The sequence below is a fragment of the Ascaphus truei genome, chromosome 2 (assembly GCF_040206685.1).
Source record: "Ascaphus truei isolate aAscTru1 chromosome 2, aAscTru1.hap1, whole genome shotgun sequence".
Lineage (NCBI taxonomy): Eukaryota > Metazoa > Chordata > Amphibia > Anura > Ascaphidae > Ascaphus > Ascaphus truei.
Window position 1 is genome coordinate 29,461,520 of NC_134484.1, and position 21,261 is coordinate 29,482,780.

The 21,261-nt window shown below is 50.3% G+C and overlaps 1 protein-coding gene across 3 annotated transcripts in view; it reads left to right on the forward strand.

Moving 5' to 3' along the window:
* Positions 1–21,261, forward strand: part of ZFAT (zinc finger and AT-hook domain containing) — a 295,248-nt gene that overhangs the window by 252,412 nt on the left and 21,575 nt on the right. For all 3 annotated transcript variants that reach the window (XM_075581826.1, XM_075581827.1, XM_075581828.1), the window contains one exon: positions 19,638–19,764. In XM_075581826.1, coding sequence (XP_075437941.1) covers positions 19,638–19,764 — 127 coding nt within the window. The remainder of the gene's footprint in view (positions 1–19,637; positions 19,765–21,261) is intronic.

The window sequence follows — 21,261 nt, forward strand, 5'->3', positions numbered from 1 at the left end:
TATAGTGCTATCAGCTCTAATAGGTCTGGTCTTAGCTTCTCCTCCAAATATACGCCTGCATTCTCCTGCCTCTGATCCCAGGGCAGGCCTCACTCCTCTCACTCCTAGAACAGGTCTCACTCTAAACCTGACTGTCCAGTCAGGCACTCCAACACGAACTAACTGCCACTGATAGGATCAGGCAACTAAATTTAGACAGCCCCACCCCTCATAGTGTCAGCAGGCCCCTCCCCTGTGTCTCTTGCCTTCCACACAGAGTCAGGGGGCCTACCTCCACCAATCAAGGCAGGGCTTGAAGCAGGGGAAACCCATGATAACTACTGGCGGCCTGCCTTTAGCAGGACTTACACCAGTAGGAGAAAGATGTATAGCCCAAAATCTTACCAGGGCTATACACATATACAGTAGGGTACACATTAAATGGGAAGGTATGTACCCGCTCAGGTGTGTTTTCATTCTTAACTATTAGTCTTCATCTCTCTAGCTCAAACTTTGCCGCATGCAGTGTGCTGTTTTTAGCAATGTGATCCTGACGAAGCAAGATCATTTTGTGTTGCACAAGTTTTCTCTAATCACGCTGTTCTCTGAAAGGATCATTTAACACACCCTTTGCAATGTAATATTGTAGCATGAAATCAGCAATCTGCACGTCTAAGCATTGTTTTATCTTTTAACATGTATTCTTACATCATTTGAAACAGGGGTGACCAACTCCAGTCCTCAAGAAGTACTAGCAGGTCAGGTTTTTTTTTTTTTTCAATGTTTTTATTAGGCAATTAGATAATACAATAGTCCTGACAGATATCATAGCCTAACAATTTTCCAAAACATATTTTTTTGGGGGGGAAAAGAATGGCAACCAAAGTTGTCAAAGAAAAAGGGGCGTGCCTTCTTAGAGGGAAGGCAGAGAGGGGGGTGGTGTGAGAGATGAGGTGGGGGGGGGGAGGAGGGGTAGGGGGGGGAGGGATTTTTGTCATCCCATTTGGCTGTTAAGGCTTTTCTGGTGAGAGTCGTTTGAGTTTTCCCCTATGGAGGGGGAGTGGGCCTCACTCCCACCTGGGTTGGTTGGCGCGCTCTAGTAAGATGGGACCAGGGTTCCCAGATAACCTCAAAGGCCGGGGTTTTTTGTCTGATGTTGGCTGTGAGCGTCTCCATAGTCATCACTTCCCCAATCCTTTTTTTAATCGTGTTTAGCGCAGGCGTAGTTGTTTTCCTCCAGGAGGCCGCAATACAGCATCTCGCCGCAGTGAGAATGAAGGATATTAATTTCCTGGTGGGCCGAACTATATTCGGCATGGGTGCAGCCAACAGGAAGGTCAGTGGTTCAATAGGAACTTCTAGGTCGGTGACCTCTTTTATCAGAATTTGGACCTTGGCCCAGTATTTCACAATTTCTGGACAGGTCCACCAGATGTGGGCCATGTCCCCTCTATTACCACAGCCTCTCCAACATTGGTCTGATGCCAGAGGGTAGATCTGGTTTAATCGTGCTGGGGTAAGATACCAGCCAAACATGATCTTATAAATGTTTTCCTTAATTGTGGTGCAAAGGGAAGTTTCTGAGGCTGCCTGCCAGATTTCCTCCCAAGTCTCTCTTTCGATATTAACGTTTAGATCAGCTGACCATCGTAGCATGTAGTCGTGCTGTGTAGGGGACGTTGAGCGCATTAAGATATTGTATATGTCCGAGATAAGTCCCTTCTGGTAAGACTTGTCCTCACACAGGTGTTCAAACGTAGTGAGAGTGGGGTATTCTGGATGAGGGCAAGTAGCTCTGACAAAATTTCTAATTTGTACACTGGCGACACACTTTATTCGAGCTTGGCTAGTCCCACGAATTCGGGTATACCCGGGTGTATTGAGGTTTGTGACTGTTTTCTGCCCGAGTACATTGAGTTATTTTCCAAGCAGGGATTGAAGCATTTTATTCCCGCTGGCTGCAAAACTGCACAGTATATATATATAAACTGCATTACAATTCATGAATTTATGCCATCTGGTAGACACGCGAAGCATTGCAGCCTATTACATCCTAATCATTATCATTTAACAGATCAGCCGCCCATCAGCCAGGCATGAACCCAGGCTGGGAAGGCAAATGCAACGGGGCTTGTCAGAGGTGAGGAGCGGCGCATTCCAGGTATCTGCCAGGTACATACCGGGTATTTGCTCGAATAAAGTGTGTCGGTGCAGTAGGTATTTAAAGGTGTCCAATTCTGTGATTTTACATTTGTTCCTCAGTTCTTGGTAGCTCAGGAGCTTTGCTAGGCTCAGTACGTCGGCAATCGCCTCTATACCCCGTGTGTGAAGGTGGGCGAACAGCTTAGATCCACATCCTGGAGGGAATTTGGGGTTATTAACAAGGGGGGTGAGTTGTGAGTTTGTGGAGGAGAGGTTAAATTTATGTTTGCATCTGGACCAGGTGTCCCACGTGAATCGTGAGGCCTGTAGCTTAAGATTGTGTAAATGGCCATCTCCTCTGTTCAGGCTCCAGAGGCAGGCTTGCAGAGAAGGCAATTTGGCACACCGAGTTTCCATTCCCACCCAGCAACATCGGGTCGGGTCTGAGTTCCACATTACTACCTGCCTGAGCTGAGCGGCTAGATAGTATTTATATAGATCAGGTACCCCCAACCCTCTTCTGGATCTAGTGGTCATCAGGACTGATCTGGCGTCCCTGGGTCTCTTACCCTGCCAAATGAAGTGGAGTAGTCTATTCTGTATATATTTTAGATCGGCGTCCGGGACCTGGATTGGGAGCGTCTGGAATAGGTACAGCATTCTTGGGAGTATATTCATCTTGGTAGAGATCATCCTCCCAATCCATGAGATCTGATAACCTTCCCACCGATCTAGATCTTTTTTGATCTGGTCCCATAGTTTCGGGTAGTTATCCCTATATAGGTCCCGATAGTGCCTAGATACATTAATTCCCAGATATTTAATGCATGAGGGACACCATCGGTAGCTAAAATTTAGTTTAAGAAGTTTGACTACGGGGTCGGGAAGACTAAGATTTAGGGCCTCTGATTTGTCGCTGTTTATTTTATACCCTGATACCTTTCCAAACTCCGTCAGTTCCATCTGGAGGTTGGGGAGGGAAGTTAGGGGTTTGGTCAAGGTCAGGATAATATCGTCAGCGAATAGGGAAATTTTGTATTGTTCAGTGGCAATGGGGATACCTTGGATGTTCGGATTCTGTCTTATTTTAGTCGCCAGTGGTTCAATCGTGAGAGCGAAAAGGAGAGGGGAGAGGGGGCAACCCTGTCGGGTGCCATTTCGAATGTGGATTTGTTCCGATCCTCCACCCGATAGTCTAACTGAGGCGGATGGATTTTGGTAGAGCGCCTGGACACCCTTAAGGAAAGAGTCCCTGAATCCAAATTTTTTAAAGTTTGGTCTAGGAATAGCCAGTCAATTCTGTCAAATGCCTTCTCTGCATCTAAACTTAATAACATAGCTTGTGAGTCTGTAAGATGGGCATGGTCAACTAAATTAATGATTTTACGGGTATTGTCTGAGGCCTGGCGGCCCAGGACAAACCCGACCTGGTCCATGTGTACTAGTCTCGGGAGGATTGGATTAAGTCTGTTCACCAGTATTTTACTGTATAGTTTTAGATCATTGTTCAACAGTGAGATTGGTCTATAGCTTCCGCATTGTGTGGGGTCCTTCCCTTCATTGAGAATTATGGCCAGATTGGCGGACGACATTGAAGATGGGATAGGACACCCTTCTAGAAATGAGTTGAACAATTGTAAAAGGTGGGTGGACAGAATGGGGAGAAAATTCTTATAATAGGCATTCGTGAAACCATCAGGGCCCGGTGCTTTAGAGATTTTGGAGGCCTTGACGGCCCTTTCTAATTCTTCCGCCGTTATTGTAGCGTTCAGGAGAAGGCTTTCCTCCTCTGTTAATGAGGGGAGGTCGCAATCAGCTAGGTAGTCAATGGTAGCCGATAGCTCCTTCAGGTCTGGGCTAGCAGAGTGAGCCCTTAGGTTGTATAATTTAGAGTAAAATTTAGTAAATTCCTCTGCAATTTTTTTTTCGTTATATAGAAGCTCACCAGCACTATTCCGGATCGCCGTTATTTGTGATCTTTTTTGTATGCCTCGTAGCTTGCTAGCAAGAAGTCTGTCGGCCTTGTTCCCTTTATCATAATACCTCTGACCCGTCCATTTAAGAGCTTTTTCAACATTGTCCATTTGAATTATTCTTAAGTCGCTTCTGGCGGAAGTCAACTGTTTGTAAATTTTCTGGGAGGGGTTATTTTTATGCTGTTGTTCTAAGCTGATTATTTTGTCTGTTAGCTCTTTGGTTTGTTTAAGTTTAGTTTTTTTCCGATGGGAGGCAATCGAGATGAAATGTTCTCTGATTGTCGCCTTATGGGCTTCCCACAAGCTTGCTGGAGAGGCAACAGTGCCTGTATTTATCCGGAAATATTCCTTAAGGGATTTTTTGAGCTCCCGTACTGTCTCCGAGTGATTCAGTAAGGAGTCGTTAAGTCTCCAGCAATATGAGGTTGTTTTCACGAATGGAATGGACAGGGTCATGGTGATAGGAGCATGATCTGACCACGTGATTGGGCCGATGTCAGTGTCTAAGGCGGCTTCTAGAATGTTCTTGGTAGCAAGGAAGTAGTCTATACGGGAATATGTCTGGTGAGGGGCCGAGTAAAAGGTATAATCCCTTTGCCCCTGATGTTGTGTTCTCCAAATGTCCAAAAGAGAAAAGTCCCCCATAATGTCCTTGAATTTTTTCCCCAGTCTTTGTGACTGGGTGGAGTGTTGTCACCCTGGGAGGCTTGATTTATCTTCTTTGGGGTTGAGAGCCATATTTAGATCGCCTGCAATAAGTAGCGATGATAGGTATTGGGGGTCAATTTCATCCAGAACTGTTTTTAAGAAATCTGTCTAGTTCTCGTTTGGGGCATACAGTATAGGTTAATAAGGGCGATTGCCGAGCCTGAGAGTGAACCGTAGACCACAATATATCTTCCCTCTGGATCTGCCTGGATTTTAGTTAGATTAAATGGGGTGCCCTGACGAATCAGAATGGCAACCCCTCTGCGTTTACTACTGTATGAAGAGAAGTAGCTCAACGGATACGTATGCTGGAATGTTTTGGGCGGCTCCTGAGACGTGAAGTGTGTCTCCTGGAGGAAAACAACATCGCCCCCCAACCTCTTAATCTCCTGTAGGGCCAGGCGTCTTTTTTTGGTATTGTGGAGACCCTTGACATTTAGGGAAATAAACCTTAGAGTTTTTTGGTGGGACATTCTGATTGGTATTGACGTTTGCTATTTGTAAACTCTGAGTTAAAGTGGTAGCTGGGCAGCCAAATGGGGCGGAGGGTAGGGTGGGAGGGGATCCGCTGGGATAGGATCAGCGGGGATAGGAAGGAAGGAAGGTAGACCCTATTGGGGTCTGGAAAGTTTGAAACCGATCTGACCTACAGGCCAGTTGGGGTGGTTTAAGACCCTAGGGGGGCGGGTCCGACGACAGTCTCCAGTAAAGGTGGGCTGGGGAGAGACCCTTAGCTATTGGGAGTTACTGCCGAAACATCTAACTCGTGGATGTCCCAGATAGTTGGACTACTATCCTGTGTGGGCGTTGTGGGGGGTTGGGGGGGAGGGGGCAGGCGCTGGTTGGCCCAGTACTGAGGGTGGGCGGTAGGGGGGGGTGAGTGGGTGGAGGGGGGAGGGAGGGGGGGTAAGTGGGGGCGAATATTCTAGGGGGGCAGGAAGGGGGGGAGGGGGGAGGGTTCAGGGGTAGGCGGGGAAGGGGACAGTTCATGGACAGAACCCGCTTAATGTGCACACAGCTACTATACTGCATATCAGGCGATCATAATGTGTACATTGACAGTTCGGTTAGGTGTATACAAGGTTAGAATGAACCTGTGATCTCTTGGGCTCTCCTGGGGTGGTGAGGTTCGGGTGTGTCTCCTCCGTGGAGTGTTCCTTGGGGTGAAAAGAAGGGAGAGAGGGGGGGGAGGGGGGGAGGAGGGGGGGGAGGGGGGGAGGAGGGGGGGGAGGGGGGGAGGAGGGGGGGGGGGAAAGGGGTGTGGGATGTGGGGAGAGAGGGGGTTGGGGGGGGAGACCAGGGGTGAAAGGGGGGGAGAACAATTTGGACATATTTCCTGCATGATGTTCATTACAAACATTGTACCTCGTATTAGCTGGGCAGTGTGTATACAGATCTAGACAGTTTGGTTATATGCAGTATTGAGCAAAAGCAGCTCGCTCTTGGGCTTCCTTGGAGCGGCGAGAATCAAGTGTGTCTCAACAGGGAGGTGATCCGTGGGTGGGGAAGGAGGGGGTGGGGGGGGAGATTGATTGTAGGGGTAGGGGAGTGGGCGGGGGAGAGGGAAGGAGAGGGGGGAGGCTGGGGGGGGGGAAGGGAGGTAGTGAGGGGGGGTAGGGGAGGAAAAAGGGGGGAGGGGGGGCGAGAGGGGAGGGGGAGAGGGGAAGGGAGGGAGGGGGGGGAGGTAAAGGGGACGGGGGGAGTGGAGGCGAGGAGGAAGGGGGGGGAGGAAGGTAGTGATAGGGGGAGTAGGGGAGGAGAGGGGAGGGCGGGGGGGAGGAGAGGGGGGAGAGGGGAGGGCAGATGGGGAGGAGGAAAGGGGAAGGGAGGGGGGGGAGGCAAGGGGGGGGGAGGGGAAGAGGGGGGGGAGGTAGGGGCCACATCTAGATTAATGTGCTGTTAGGATAAGACTCTCAGTGGTGGGTGCGTTGAAGTGCATCAGCTGTACCAACCCGGTCTTCCAGTGAGCGTCTGTTAGGTGTCGGCCCAGGTTTGTGCTGTCCGGGTTCTTGCGTGGGGAGGGGTGGGGGGAGGGAAGGGGTCCGGGTGTCGTGGGCAAGGGGAGGCATGCTGCCAGGACTCCCCGCGGGCGCGGGGGGAGAGAGTGTTGGGGGGACCGGGATCGGGAACCAGGGACCAGGCGTGGGCGGGGAAGGGACGACCGGAAGGTAGGCGTTGGGTGGAGCCTGATGATCCTCGCGGGCAGCCGTAGTCCTGCTCTGGTGATTCCATCGTCGCAGGCGGGAACCTATTGCGCCTTCTGATGACGTCAGCCAGTGCTCGTCTAGGGCGGCGGGGAGCGTCTCGTTGGTATGAGTCCTCCCCCGACGCCATCTTGCGGAGGTTTCCAGGCAGCCGCGGGGCGAAGAAGATCCACGTGGGGAGGAATGGACTCACCCGTCGCCATCTTGAGGGATCCTTGGAGTTTGAAGCGATGTTCGTCTGGGTGGGAGCCATGATCCTCTGTGAGGTACCGGAATCAGCTTTTCGGGGTCCCGCAGTCGCTGTGGTTTCTGTGAGGTGGCTGGGGTTTGGTACTGGACCTGTGTCCGGACGCAGTCTTCAGCGGTCTCCGGACAGAGGAGTGGCCACGTGTGGAGGTATGGGTGCTCCCGTCGCCATTTTGGGGGGTACATATTTTCCCTTTAGGTGTTGTTTTGCATGTTATTATAATGTGCGGTGTGGGCCGTGTGTTGTACTGGGTAGTTCTTTATTTTTCCCGGGACTGTCTTTGTCCCGCGATCCTCTGATGTTCGTACGGGGATGTCATCTCTTTCTCGTGGCTGGCCATCCGGTAGGTGTTCCGACTGGAAGGGCTCTAGCGGGAGTCCCAGGACTTTGGCAAGGTGCTCCATATCCTCGGGGTGTCGCAGCGTGAGGAATTTGCCCTTATGGGAGACCACCAGCTTGAAGGGGAACCCCCATTTGTAGGTTATCCCCTTCTCACGGAGGAGAAGAGTCAAAGGGTGGAGGGCTTTGCGGCGGTCCACGGTCCGCTTGGACAGGTCATTGTAGACCTGCAGCTGCTCACCTCGGAACGCGATCGTGCTCTTCCCTCTGCTTGCTGTAATCAGCCTTTCTTTAGCTGAATAGCTGTGTAGGCGCACGATCGTGTCCCGCCGACGGTTAGGGTCCTCAGAGCGGGGGCCCAGAGCCCTATGCGCCCTGTCCATCTCCAGGTCCCACGGTTCAAGCTCGGGGCAGAGGAGGAGGAAAAAGCCAAACAGGTAGTCCCGCAGGTGCGAGGGCAATACAGCTTCAGGGATGCCGCGGATGCGCAAGTTCTGGCGGCGATCCCTACTCTCCTGGTCTTCCTGGCTGTCTTTTAAAGCGTTTATCTCGTGGCCCAGGCGAATTATATCATCGTCTGCTTCAGATTGGTGGTGTAAGGCCTCATCTAGCCTGGTCTCCAGCGTGGTTGCTCGCTCCTGCAGACCGTGGATGTCCTGCCTGATCTCTGCCACAGCCTCTTTTATGTTGGTTTGCAGGGAACGCTGGAGCTTGGTGAGTAACCCCTCCAGATATTCCTTAGTAATGCCTCCGTCCACGGGTAGGGTGGTCTCAGCAGGGCTTGATGGGTTATGGGGGCCTTGTTTGCCTCTCTGGCCTGGGGTCTGGGCGCCATCTTGCCTCTTACTTCCCGCCTCAGCGGGCCGCTTTGCGGGCGTAAAGAAGTTATCCACTCCCTGGGTTGAGGGGTTTTTCCCCTTAGATGTCATCTTGACAGGTTTGGGGATTTATTTGTGGGTTTTTGGAAGTTTTTAAGTGGGCTAAAACTCCTGCAAATTAGAGTTTAGTCGGAAGGGTCTCTGGAGCTCTTCCTTCAGCCGACCGTCCTGTGTGACGTCATCGACACGCCCCCAGCAGGTCAGGTTTTTAATGATATCCCTGCTTCAGCACAGGTTGCTCAATCAGTGGCTCAGACAAGAGCCACCTGTGCTGAACCAGGGATATCCTGAAAACTTGAACTGTTGATGGCCATTGAGGATTGCAGTTGGTTATCCCTCATTTAAACCATGTGAAGCACTACGGTCCTGCCAAGCTTTTGCCCCCTGAACTCTGTTCAATGCACAATAGATAACAATGCCTGATGTACTTAAGATTTCCAAGATGACTGCTTCATGATGGCAAGTTAAAGCGCATATACTATTGTCATAAACAACATGTGTCTGAACTGCTGCAGTTCTATACTGAGAAACTCCTTGGTTTGTATACTTAAAGGAGAACTTCTTCCTACTATTTAAAAAATGTTTAACCCTTATTTATTTTATTTTACATCGGTTGAAATGAGGGTCCCCCTGCCCCAACCCTACTATTTTCAGCTTCAGGGACCCCTCAGTCCCCAAAATACGTATTGGTGCGGGTTTATGTTTCCCTCAGTGGAAACAAATGGCTGCCAAATCTCGGATCAATAGGAAGCTGCAGCATTTTCGGTTGTGGCTTACTGTTGGCTGGCCATTTAAATACCTTTAAAAAAAAAAAACAGGATGTACTGTAGTTCTGGTAAATTCTCCAGTTAGTATCTCGGGAACGGAGGGATCCCCGGAACTCAAAATAGTGCAGTGTAGTTCTGAAAGACCCCTGCCCATCCCTCAATCATTTAAAAAGAATGGAATGGAGATTGCTCCTTTAGGGGTGAGGATTTCTGTTTTATTAAATGTAGCCCTGTTTCCTAGCGAACACAGTGTTACGCCGGTGCTGCCCACAGACCAGACCCGTCCCCTGAGCTGAAGGGGGAAGTGGTAATACACGCACCCGCAGCAAAGGGAGCGTGTCCGGAGTGTGGTATGAAGCATTGCCAGGCCAGGTGTAGTAAGGTAGACAATACTTGCCGGTACCGGTTGTAGAGATAGAGTGAATGATGCCTTGCCGAAGTCAGGGAGTGGAGAGTGGAGATAGGTCGTAGTCCAAGCCGTGTTCAAGGGGTTACCAGAGTGAGCGTTGTCCAAGGAGTGCCGAGATCGAGAGCCAGAGGGGGTAGTCGTACGAGCTGCGTCAGAACCTGTGAAAACACTGAGAGAATCCAGAAGTACTTCCATACAGAGACTATGTCGAGCAAAGACTGAGAGCAGAGAGGAGCAAGATAAAGCAGGAAGGTCCAATTAGGAACGGAGGCGGGACAGGAAGAGCTACAGGGAGACACTGCAGATTGGTGCAGGCATAACAGGCCAGGTGAGTCTTGTTAGTAACCTGAGTATGCCCATGCAGTGTGCGGGGGCGGAGCCTGAGGTCCGGGGGACGGGAATAAGAGTGTGCAGACTGAGCGTGCTCCGTAACTCGTGTACGCGTGTGAACCGAGCAGGTGGATGGTGCAGGTGTGCGTGCAGGAGGGCGTGGGCGCGCCCAGCGCTGAGCAGAGGAATCGCCGAGGGGAGTGATCCCGCGACGGCGGCAGGGGCGAGGAGCCATGGAGGCCAGTAAGGCAGGATAGTTTTGTGTGTCCAGGGGCTCCCTGGGAGTGCTCTGTGTGGGGAGCGAGGAGAACTCCGATTCCTGACAGTTCCCCCCTCTTCAGGAATGGCCTCAGGACGGTCCAAGAACGGTTTCTCTGGAAACCTTTTCCTGAAGGACTTAAGAAGGGCCGGGGCATGAATGTCCTTTGAAGGTACCCAGGATCTCTCTTCAGGGCCAAAGCCCTTCCACTGCACCAAGAACTGGAGCTGACCCCTGGAAAGGCGAGAATCCAAAAGAGAGTGAACTTCGTATTCCTCGTTATTTTGTACAGTAATGGGATCCGGTTTACGAGTCTGATCCGGAAAGAAGTGACTGGAGATAAATGGTTTTAAGAGGGACACATGAAAGATATTTGGAATCTTCATACTGGGTGGTAGTTGGAGCCGGAATGCCACGGGATTGATTTGTTCACAAATTGGGAAGGGACCCAGGAACTTAGGTGCCAGTTTAGGAGATGGTACCTTGAGGTGGATATTCCTAGAGGAGAGCCATACCAAATCCCCTGGTTTGTAACTGGGCGCCGAACGACGACGACGATCGGCCTGTAGTTTCGATCTGCGGGAGGAGTTGAGAAGGGTAGACTGAATCCTGGACCATGCGGTTTGGAGGGAAGAAATGTGTTCATCTATGGCTGGTACTCCAGAAGGGATGTTGGGGATGGGAAGACAGGGAGGGTGGAACCCATAATTTATAAAGAAGGGCGACTCCCGGGTGGACTCATTTTTTGCAGAATTGACGGCATACTCTGCCCAAGAGAGGAGTTGAGCCCAATCATCCTGGAAATCGGATATAAAACATCTCAGGTACTTCTCCAAGGATTGATTGATTCTCTCCGTTTGTCCATTGGACTGAGGATGATAGGCGGAAGAGAAAGAAGAAGAGATGCCCAATCTCTTCGTGAAAGCTCTCCAAAATTTGGATACGAACTGAGAACCTCTGTCAGAAACAATGGACGAAGGGATCCCATGAATCCGGAAAATCTGCTCCGTAAAGATATCAGCAAGGGCGGGGGAGGTGGGTAATCCTTTAAGTGGAATGAAATGGGACATCTTCGAGAACCTGTCCACGACCACCAAGATAGTGTTCATTCCTCTGGACCTGGGTAACTCCACGATGAAGTCCATACGATGATGTGGGACCAGGGGCGGTCGGGAACTGGAAGGGGTAACAGAAAACCCTGAGGCTTTTGACGGAGAGTCTTGCTTTGAGCGCACGTGGGGCATGCGCGGGTAAACTCCAGAATATCTTGAGACATCCTTGGCCACCAGAAATTCTGACGAATGAGATCAGTAGTCTTCTTAAAACCTGGATGACCTGCAGATTTAGAGGAGTGACCCCAAGACAGGACCTCTGGAACAAATTTGGATGGTACAAAGAGTTTGTTGTCGGGAACGACCAAGTCCTTGGGAATGCGTCTCTGGGAGTGCAAAATCTTGTCAAGATTCTTGAAAGAAGACGTGGCGAGAATCCTCTCATGTGGAAGGATAGTCTCCAAAGATTCCTCTGGCCTCTCTTCAGAAGAATGTATTCGGGAGAGTGTGTCTGCCTTTACGTTCTTGGTCCCAGGGATATAGGAAAGGGGAAAATCGAATCGAGGAAAAAAAAGAGCCCAACGAGCCTGTCGTGGACCAAGGCGTCGAGCGTTCTCTATGTAAAGAAGGTTCTTGTGGTCCGTGAGAATAGTAAACGGCTCTTTCGACCCCTCTAGCAGGTGTCTCCACTCTTGAAGAGCCATCTTCACGGCCGGAAGTTCCCTGTTACCCACGTCATAGTTCCTCTCGGCAGACGAGAATTTCTTGGAAAAATATGCACAGGGATGTAACTTATCTTGGGGCGTGGGTCTCTGGGAAAGAACGGCACCAGCGCCGCAATCAGAAGCGTCGACCTCCAGGACGAAGGGAAGTTCTATGTTTGGATGACGGAGAATAGGTGCGGATATAAAGGCTTCCTTGAGTGTCTCGAAGGCGGAGGTGGCCTCGGATGACCAAGCAGAAGGATCAGCTACTTTTTTGGTGAGCGCAGTGAGGGGTGCCACAATGGTGGAAAAACTCTGTATAAACTTACGATAGTAATTAGCGAACCCTAAAAAACGTTGTATGGCCTTGAGAGAGTTGGGTCTTGGCCATTCAGTGACTGCTTGAAGTTTACCGGAGTCCATCATAAACACCTCATCGAAAATGATATACCCCAGGAACGGAGTAGAGGTCTGATGAAAGGTGCAATTCTCCAGTTTGGCGTACAAATGGTGTTCACGGAGACGGGAAAGGACGTAGGAGGTGTGGCGTATATATGGTCCTGGAGATCTTTGGAAAAAATCAGGATATCATCCAAGTATACAATAACAAAAATATTGAGTACCTTACGAAAGACATCGTTGATGAAATCCTGGATGACAGCGGGAGCATTACATAAGCCAAAAGGCATTACCAGATATTCGTAGTGTCCACTACGCGTGTTGAAGGCCGTCTTCTATTCATCCCCCTTCCTGATGCGCACCAGGTTATAGGCACCACGTAGATCCAACTTGGAAAAAATCTTGGCCCCCTGTAATTTATCGAACAGTTCGGTAATAAGGGGAAGGGGGTAACGATTTTTAATAGTGATGTGGTTTAAACCCCTGTAGTCGATGCAAGGCCTCAAAGACCCGTCCTTTTTCTTGACGAAGAAAAACCCAGCCCCTGCTGGGGAATTGGAGTGACGAATAAAGCCTTTCTTGAGATTCTCCTGGATATATTCATCCATAGCGTGAGATTCTGGTAACGACAAGGGGTAGGTCTTGGACTTGGGTAGGGAGTAATCTGGAACTAGATCGATCGGACAATCGTAAGTCTTGTGTGGTGGCAAGAGGTCTGACTGTACCTTATTGAAAACGTCCCGGAATTGATGGTAAACGGAAGGTAGAATAACTTCGGGAACAGAGGTATTGGCCAGCAGTTGATGAGTCTCGCCTGACCTCGGCCTCCAGGAAATGGGAGCGGAGGAAGTCCAGTCAATGAGAGGATTGTTAAGCTGTAGCCAAGGAAGACCAAGGGTGATGGGTATCCCAGGAGCGTGAATGGCATCGAGAACTAAGATCTCCTTGTGCAGATGTGAGGACAGAAGCAAGGGAGCCGTCTCTAAGGAGATGTGGGCCGGGGTAAGAGGACGTCCATCGATACCGACGAGTGCGATGGGAACCTTCTTTCTCACGAGTGGTATGCGGTTTAACCTGGCGAATTCAAGATCCATAAAGTTTCCTCCAGCTCCTGAGTCAATGAAAGCGGCGGTAGAAGTCTTGAACTTATCGCCTGAAAGGGAGACTGGAAATGTAAGTTTCTTAGGGAGTTCACCTTTAGAAAGGGGACGTGGAGACATTACACCCAGAGTGAGCCCCTCTGTACTCACTGGGTGTTCCCGTTTCCCGGACGCAGTGGACACTCCCGAACCAGATGTTCCATGGATCCGCAGTAGAAACACAATCCCCCGGCGTGGCAGAACTGCTGTATCGGTGTGCGGATGCGTTGTACCCCCAATTGCATTGGCTCTGGCAACTCCAGTGCAGGACGAAGAGGTATGGTAGCACTTGGGGGAGCAGGAGTGTTGCTGGGAGTACTGGAGAACGGAACTTGAAAGTTATGGACGCGAGTGCGCTGACGCTCTGAGCGGCGTACCTGGATACGTTGATCCACTCGGACAGCCAAATCAATGAGGACCTCCAATTGATTCGGCCTGGATTGGCGAGAGAGTTCATCCTTGATGGGATCTGCCAGGCCTTGCCAGAACACGGAGACGAGAGCCTCTTGTCCCCAGTTAGTCTCGGCTGCTAGAGTCCGGAATTCCACAGCATACTGCGTCACCATTCGCCGTCCCTGAGTGATCTGGAGGAGAGAAACAGATGCCATCTCCCGATGATCGGGAGAATCGAATACTTGTTGAAACTCGACTTTAAATGCCGGGTAATCTTGGGTAAGGTCAGAACGTCGCTCCCAAACCGGGGAAGCCCAAGCCAGGGCGCTGCCAGTGAGGAGGTTATAAATGTAGGCTACCTTCTTGCGATCAGTATTGTAGAGATGGGGGGCCATTTCAAACTGCACCTCACACTGGTTTAGGAAACCCCTACAATCTTGCGGTTCACCTGCATAAGGCTAGGGGGGGGGAATCCTTACATCTGAGCTGCTAACTGCGCTTGCGGAGTGGGGGCTTACATCTGGCAGGGTCGCGTTCGGTACCCTGTCTGAGTACTGCGACCTGGCGTGTAAGTGCCACAATTTGATCTGCCATGGCCTGGTTTTGCTGAAGCAGATTGGAGAGAAACTGTTGAAGTTCGGTCTGGTCTGCGTCTTGTGGGCTCGACATAATGTTACGCTGGTGCTGCCCGCAGACCAGACCCGTCGCCTGAGCTGAAGGGGGAAGTGGTAATACACGCACCCGCAGCAAAGGGAGCGTGTCCGGAGTCTGGTATGAAGCGTTGCCAGGCCAGGTGTTGTAAAGTAGACAATACTTGCCGGTACCGGTTGTAGAGATAGAGTGAATGATGCCTTGCCGAAGTCAGGGAGTGGAGAGTGGAGATAGGTCGTAGTCCAAGCCGTGTTCAAGGGGTTACCAGAGTGAGCGTTGTCCAAGGAGTGCCGAGATCGAGAGCCAGAGGGGGTAGTCGTACGAGCTGCGTCAGAACCTGTGAAATCACTGAGAGAATCCAGAAGTACTTCCATACAGACTATGTCGAGCAAAGACTGAGAGCAGAGAGGAGCAAGATAAAGCAGGAAGGTCCAATTAGGAACGGAGACGGGACAGGAAGAGCTAAAGGGAGACACTGGAGATTGGTGCAGGCATAACAGGCCAGGTGAGTCTTGTTAGTAACCTGAGTATGCCCGTGCAGTGTGCGGGGGCAGAGCCTGAGGTCCGGGGGACGGGAATAAGAGTGTGCAGACTGAGCGTGCTCCGTAACTCGTGTACGCGTGTGAACCGAGCCAGTGGATGGTGCAGATGTGCGTGCAAGAGGGCGTGGGCGTGCCCGGCGCTGAGCTGAGGAATCGCAGAGGGAAGTGATCCCGCGACGGCGGCAGGGGCGAGGAGCCGTGGAGGCCGGTAAGGCAGGATAGTTTTGTGTGTCCAGGGGCTCCCTGCGGGGAGGGAGTGCTCTGTGTGGGGAGCGAGGAGAACGCCGATTCCTGACACACAGTACGCTACCAATGCTGTGTAACCTGTTGGCTCGCAGGGCCTGAGCCTCCGCCACGGAGAGCCTGGGGCATGCGTAGAAATATTGATAACCTCTTTATTGGTGCAGCGCCTCCACCTGCGATGGCTCCCACCAGAGGGGGAGTGGTTCCTCGCAGGACAGCCGTATATCACTCCACACACACACAGCATGTAAAACAACCAATGACTTTACTCTCTTAACCATATGCAGCATATATATATATCAACAGGTGGCCCTCTCTAGAGGAGACACTAACTACTGTGTCTTGCAGGACGCTCCCACCCCCACTGGGTGATCCCACCCCGTGTCCAGTAACCACACACAGTGTCTGCCCCCCACCCTCAAGTGAGATAAATATATGTATGTGTGACTGCGCAGCCACTATGTCCCGTATGAATATATATGGTATAGTTGGTGCACTTGGTGATGGTTACCTGCCGAGCACTCCAGTGCCCGGGCTTGCCAAGGAACTTTACAAAGGATCAGATGCTGGTTGGATACAGGTACTGCCGTCTGGGGTGATCCCACCCGGATGACTGCAGCAACAGTAGCGGAGGTCTGAGCCCAGACCTCTGATCACTAGGCAACTGTTTCTGTACTTAGAATCTGTCCGTTTTGCACAGTAAGGGACGCTGTAACCTGACTGGGGCCAGTCCCTACATCCGCTCCACTCTACGGGACGCAGGGCCTATCTGGGCCGGGGTATAAGGCCTAGTGTAGGGGCGGTTGGCCTCCCTACACATGGAGCTCCGTCTCCTTCCTCCTCCCGCTGGTTCTGAACAACATGCGCGCCCTGTGCAACCCTTTCTACCTTCCTCCCTATATTCTAGCCACCCTATAGGCTCCCTGGTGTCACCTGGTCTTGCGGTGCCTGCTGGGACTCGTAGTCCCGTACGCTCCACCCTATAGGAGCCGTCCCTCCTTCGCGGGCTTTGTAAACTGTGGCTGCGCATGCGCGACCTCTGCTCCCGGCTACATAAAAAATTACTATAATGCCATCTATTAACAAACAGTAAATCATCACACTCCTTCCAATTCTTTAAAAAAAATGATGTTATTATTATTTATTTTTTATCACATTACTATAACTTCTGCGTATCATCTTTCACTTTTGATAATTAGGAAAGATTGGGTTGCAGTCATGTAAAAGCTTTGTTGATATCAGTATAACTTCATAGAAGTAAAAGTGAAATATATAAATGCAAGTCACGTGACATCAACAAATAGTGAAACAAAGTGTTTGTTATGCCAATTGCATTTGAGTAGTTACATACCCAGAAACAAGTTCACCACAGACTGTGATTTTCTTTCATGTTTTATATGGATCCACTTTTCTCACCAATTTTTAGATATGAGAAAATATTGTTCATATAAAGCTGTGTTGACAGTCACAAAAATAATCCAACACAGACTGTAGTATTCTTGCTGGAGTTTAGTATTGTTGTATGTTAATGCAGTGGTGGCCAAACTGGGGGGGGGGGGCAGGGCACAGGATTTTTCTGGGGGGGCGCGAGCTGTTGCAGAGGTCCCACGCACTTCCCCGAGGCATTTAAATTAAATGCCGGGGTACCGCACGAGGTCTCTGCAATCTCAATTTACCTGATTCAGCCGGCTTCTGGTCACATCGGCATGACGCCGCGGGTCATGTGACGCGTCGGCATGGAAATGCGCGACAAATTACACGGCGGGGTGTGACGTCACGTGACCCTCTGTGTCATTTGATGGGTAGGGGGCGAGAGCTCCGGAGCCGGCACACAAGGGGGGGGGGGGGGGGGCACAATAGAAAAACTTTGCGCACCCCTGTGTTAATGTATGTGCTTTTTTTTATAGTTCTGCAATTCTGATGTCAAAGTTTTTCTAAAGAGCTCATTTTACAGTACAGGCATACCCCGCATTAACGTACACAATGGGACCGGAGCATGTATGTAAAGCGAAAATGTACTTAAAGTGAAGCACTCCCTTTTCCCACTTATCGATGCATGTACTGTACTGCAATCGTCATACACGTGCATAACTGATGTAAATAACGCATTTGTAACAGGCTCTATAGTCTCCCCGCTTGCGCACAGCTTCGGTACAGGCAGGGAGCCGGTATTGCTGTTCAGGACGTGCTGACAGGTGCATGCGCGAGCTGCCTTTTGCCTATTGAGCGATATATCCTTACTCGCGAGTGTACTTAAAGTGAGTGTCCTTAAACCGGGGTATGCCTGTATATCAATCATAAGCAGGTGTTAATGCAGGGGTGGGCAACTCCAGTCCTCATGGGCCACCAACAGGTCAGGTTTTCATGATATTCCTGCTTCAGCACAGACAGTGGCAGATTTTCCATGAGGCCCAATAGGCCCGGGCCTAGGGCATCAAATTTTGGGCGGCAAAAATGTCCACCCTCCATAAACAGATGCCGCGCTCTCAGGCCTATCGGGCCTGATGGGAAGACACTTACAAGTGGCGTCTGCCTCTTTGCTGTGGCCCTCCTCCTCCTTCCGAATCACAGCGTCAGATCACACCACAGACGTCATCAACGTGACGTCACACGGCGTCTAGTTACCATGGTAAGGGACGTCCACGGCGTCATTTGATGCTGCGATTCGGAAGGAGGAGGAGGGCGGCAGCAAGGAAGCGGCCGCCACATGTAAGCGCTGCTGAGCACAGGTGCTGTGAGTCCCCTGTGCTGAAGCAGGGATATCCTGGAAACCTGACCTGTTGGTGGCCCTTGAGGACAGGAGTTTCCCACCGCTGTGTTAATGTCTTTAAAGTCTTTCTTCCCAAGAGGTATTTATCTGCATATCACATGTGTTATACCCCGAGTGTTTCTTTAAAATATATATGATAATTATTCATGTCATTGTGCGACATACATAATATGTCTGTATCCGTAAAGGAAAGGCAGCCATCACTTTCTCTTAGTATGTTTTCCTTAAATATGTTTCCCTGAAGTACTTCCTAAATGTATGGGGGAAATTCTTGAGGTTATACTGTAAATATACAGTATACAGTACCACATGTGTTTTAATCGGTCATGATTATTTATACTGTACAGTAGGTCAGTTGAAGATCACTTTATGCAGCTTAATAGGTATTATATATATATATAAATATATATATATAAATATATATATATATATATATATATATATATATATACAGTATATACAGTGTTCGACAAATCACCCAAAAATCTACTCGCCGCCTAGTCCAGAGGAAAGGCTGCGACCAGCACCACCACCCGCTCCCCCCCTCCTACCGCGCAGGCAGCGGGAGCGCCCGGGACAACGGTGGGGGGAAGAAACCCCCCGCTACTACTTCCATGCAGGCAGCGGGAGCACCGGGCACGTGGGGGGGATCAGAGGGAAGCGGGGACCTGAGGGACATCCCCGCTCGCATCTCCTGCCCCCTGGGCTGACACGGGGGGAAGCAGGGACAGGAGAACACCCCCGCTCCCATCTCCTGCCCCGCGGGCTGTCACGCGGTGACAGGGAGAAGCGGGAACCCGAGGGACATCCCCGCTTCTATCTCCTGCCCCGTGGGCTGTCACGTGGTGACAGGGTGAAGCGGGGACCTGAGGGACTGTCACGGGGGGAGCGCCGGGGACAGGAGAACACCCCTGCTACCACCTCCATAACTGCGGGCACCAGGAGCACCGGGGACAGGGGGTAAGGCACAGATAATACTTACTGTGTCCTCCATGGGAAAAAAATGGCCGCTCGTTGGGGGCGGGCTCATATAGATCCTGGCCGCGCGCCCACAAAGCCGGGGAGCGCGCGCCAATCAGCAGTCAGGTAGGGGGATTTTTTTATTTTATTTTTCAGCGCGAGCAGGGAAATTTCAGCGCGAGCAGGGAAATTTCAGCGCGAGCAGGGAAATTTCAAAAAACAAACACGTGTGCTGCTTCGGCCATTATTTACTCGGCCGGAGGTTAAATCCCCTCGCCCCGGGCGTGTAAATGTATATGATTGTCGAAGACTGTATATATATATATGTGCGTGTGTGCGTGTGCGTGTGCGTGTGCGTGTGTGTGTGCGTGCGTGCGTGTGTGTGTGCGTGCGTGCGTGCGTGTGTGTGTGTATGTGTGTGTGTGTGTGTGTGTGTGTGTGTGTGTGTGTGTGTGTGTGGATTACACTATAATCATTTTCAATAATATTATTTATGACCTTTAAATTAAATGCACTTTTTATTTTTGTTAAATGTCTCGAATGTAGCAGTCAATTGATGTGACAGAGGAAACCTCTACCCAGTACCTTCATATCACTGAAGCAGAGGCAGATGTTCAGGGAACACAGGCAGCTGTTGCAGCTCTTCAGGATCTAAGATATACCTCAGAAACTAGTAAGTGAAGCATGAAGTCCCTCTTTTTCTGGAATTAAATAGGAATAATAATTAGCTACCAAGTAAATAGCAATGTTACTATATTTTTATATAGGGGGGGTTCAATATGAGCTTGCAGGTGTCCTGTATGTTTTATATATTTTTATATCAATCAGATCTATCCAGCCAGCAGAGAGGGCACAGCTAATTCGTGCCTGTCTTATATAAGTATGAAACGACTTATTGCAGTCTCAGTCATTTAAAAGATGAAATTGTATATGCACTTTGTGAATTTGTTCTTCACTGCTTTCTCTGTGTACTTGAATTGGGGCATACCTACAGATGCAGCGGCCGTTATTCGAACATTTACCGAATTGATTTTCGAGATTTATCCGAGATCCTTTCAACGTTTGCCGCGACAGACTAACAGCCCATCGGTTTAACACAGCAGGGGTCCCTGCTGTGTTAATACTACCGGGCTCTGCCTGACTGTAAGAGTCGCGCAGTAAGAGGCTGAATCAGTCACTCTAACTGCGTGCCTCTCATAGGCGATCGCGGGGGTTTTATTTAATGTTAAACATTACTGTAATGTAGCAGGGAGTCTCCGGAGCTGAACCGCAATGATTTCAGTCTGGGAACCCTCTGCTTCCCGAGATACAGGCCCCGTTAAGGGGTGCCGGTATTTCCTATGCATGGAAATGTCCCGATCACGTGACGCGGGACATTTACATGCATAGTATCTCAAGCAGCAGGGGGTCCCCAGACTGAAATCAATGCGGTTCAGCTCCGGAGACCCCCTGCCACATTACTGTAATGTTTAACATTAAATAAAAACCCCGCGATCGCCTGTGAGAGGCGCGCAGTTAGAGTAACTGATTCAGCCCTCTTACTGCACGTCTCTTACAGACAGGCAGACCCGGTAGGATTAACGCAGCAGGGACCCCTGCTGTGTTAATCCGATGGACCATTATGTATGCAACGGAACATCTCGCAACACCACGCGGCATAATGCAAGATTTACCAAGGTAAATGTTCGAATAACGTCCGTTGCATCTGTTGATTAGAGCCCTAAACTTTGTTTTAGCCCAGGGGGTGTGCAAACTGAAGGGTGCAAGACTTTTTTGGGGGGGATAGGGCAGCGATTACAGAGGCCACTGTAATTCACTTCCCCGGCTTCAGTCAACGCGGTGTCAAATGACGTGACGTCACATGACCCTGCTGCGTCATTTGACCGTGCATTACAGTTAAGGGGGGGCTCAATACAGGGGGAGAGCAGGCAGGGGGGTGTAGCACAGGAAGTTTGCTCACCCCTGTTTTAGGCTATAAGTAATTTGATCTTTGATGTATAATATTATATGGCAGGGGTGATCAGCAATGCCAGAGTCAGTAATGGTGTATAGTATCAAGCATCTAATACATGAATACTAGCAAAAATAGAATAATACCCATGAGTGTGTTTTCATGTGTTCCACAGGTCCTCAAACCCGCTTCATTCACCGCATTGTTACATTTAATAGA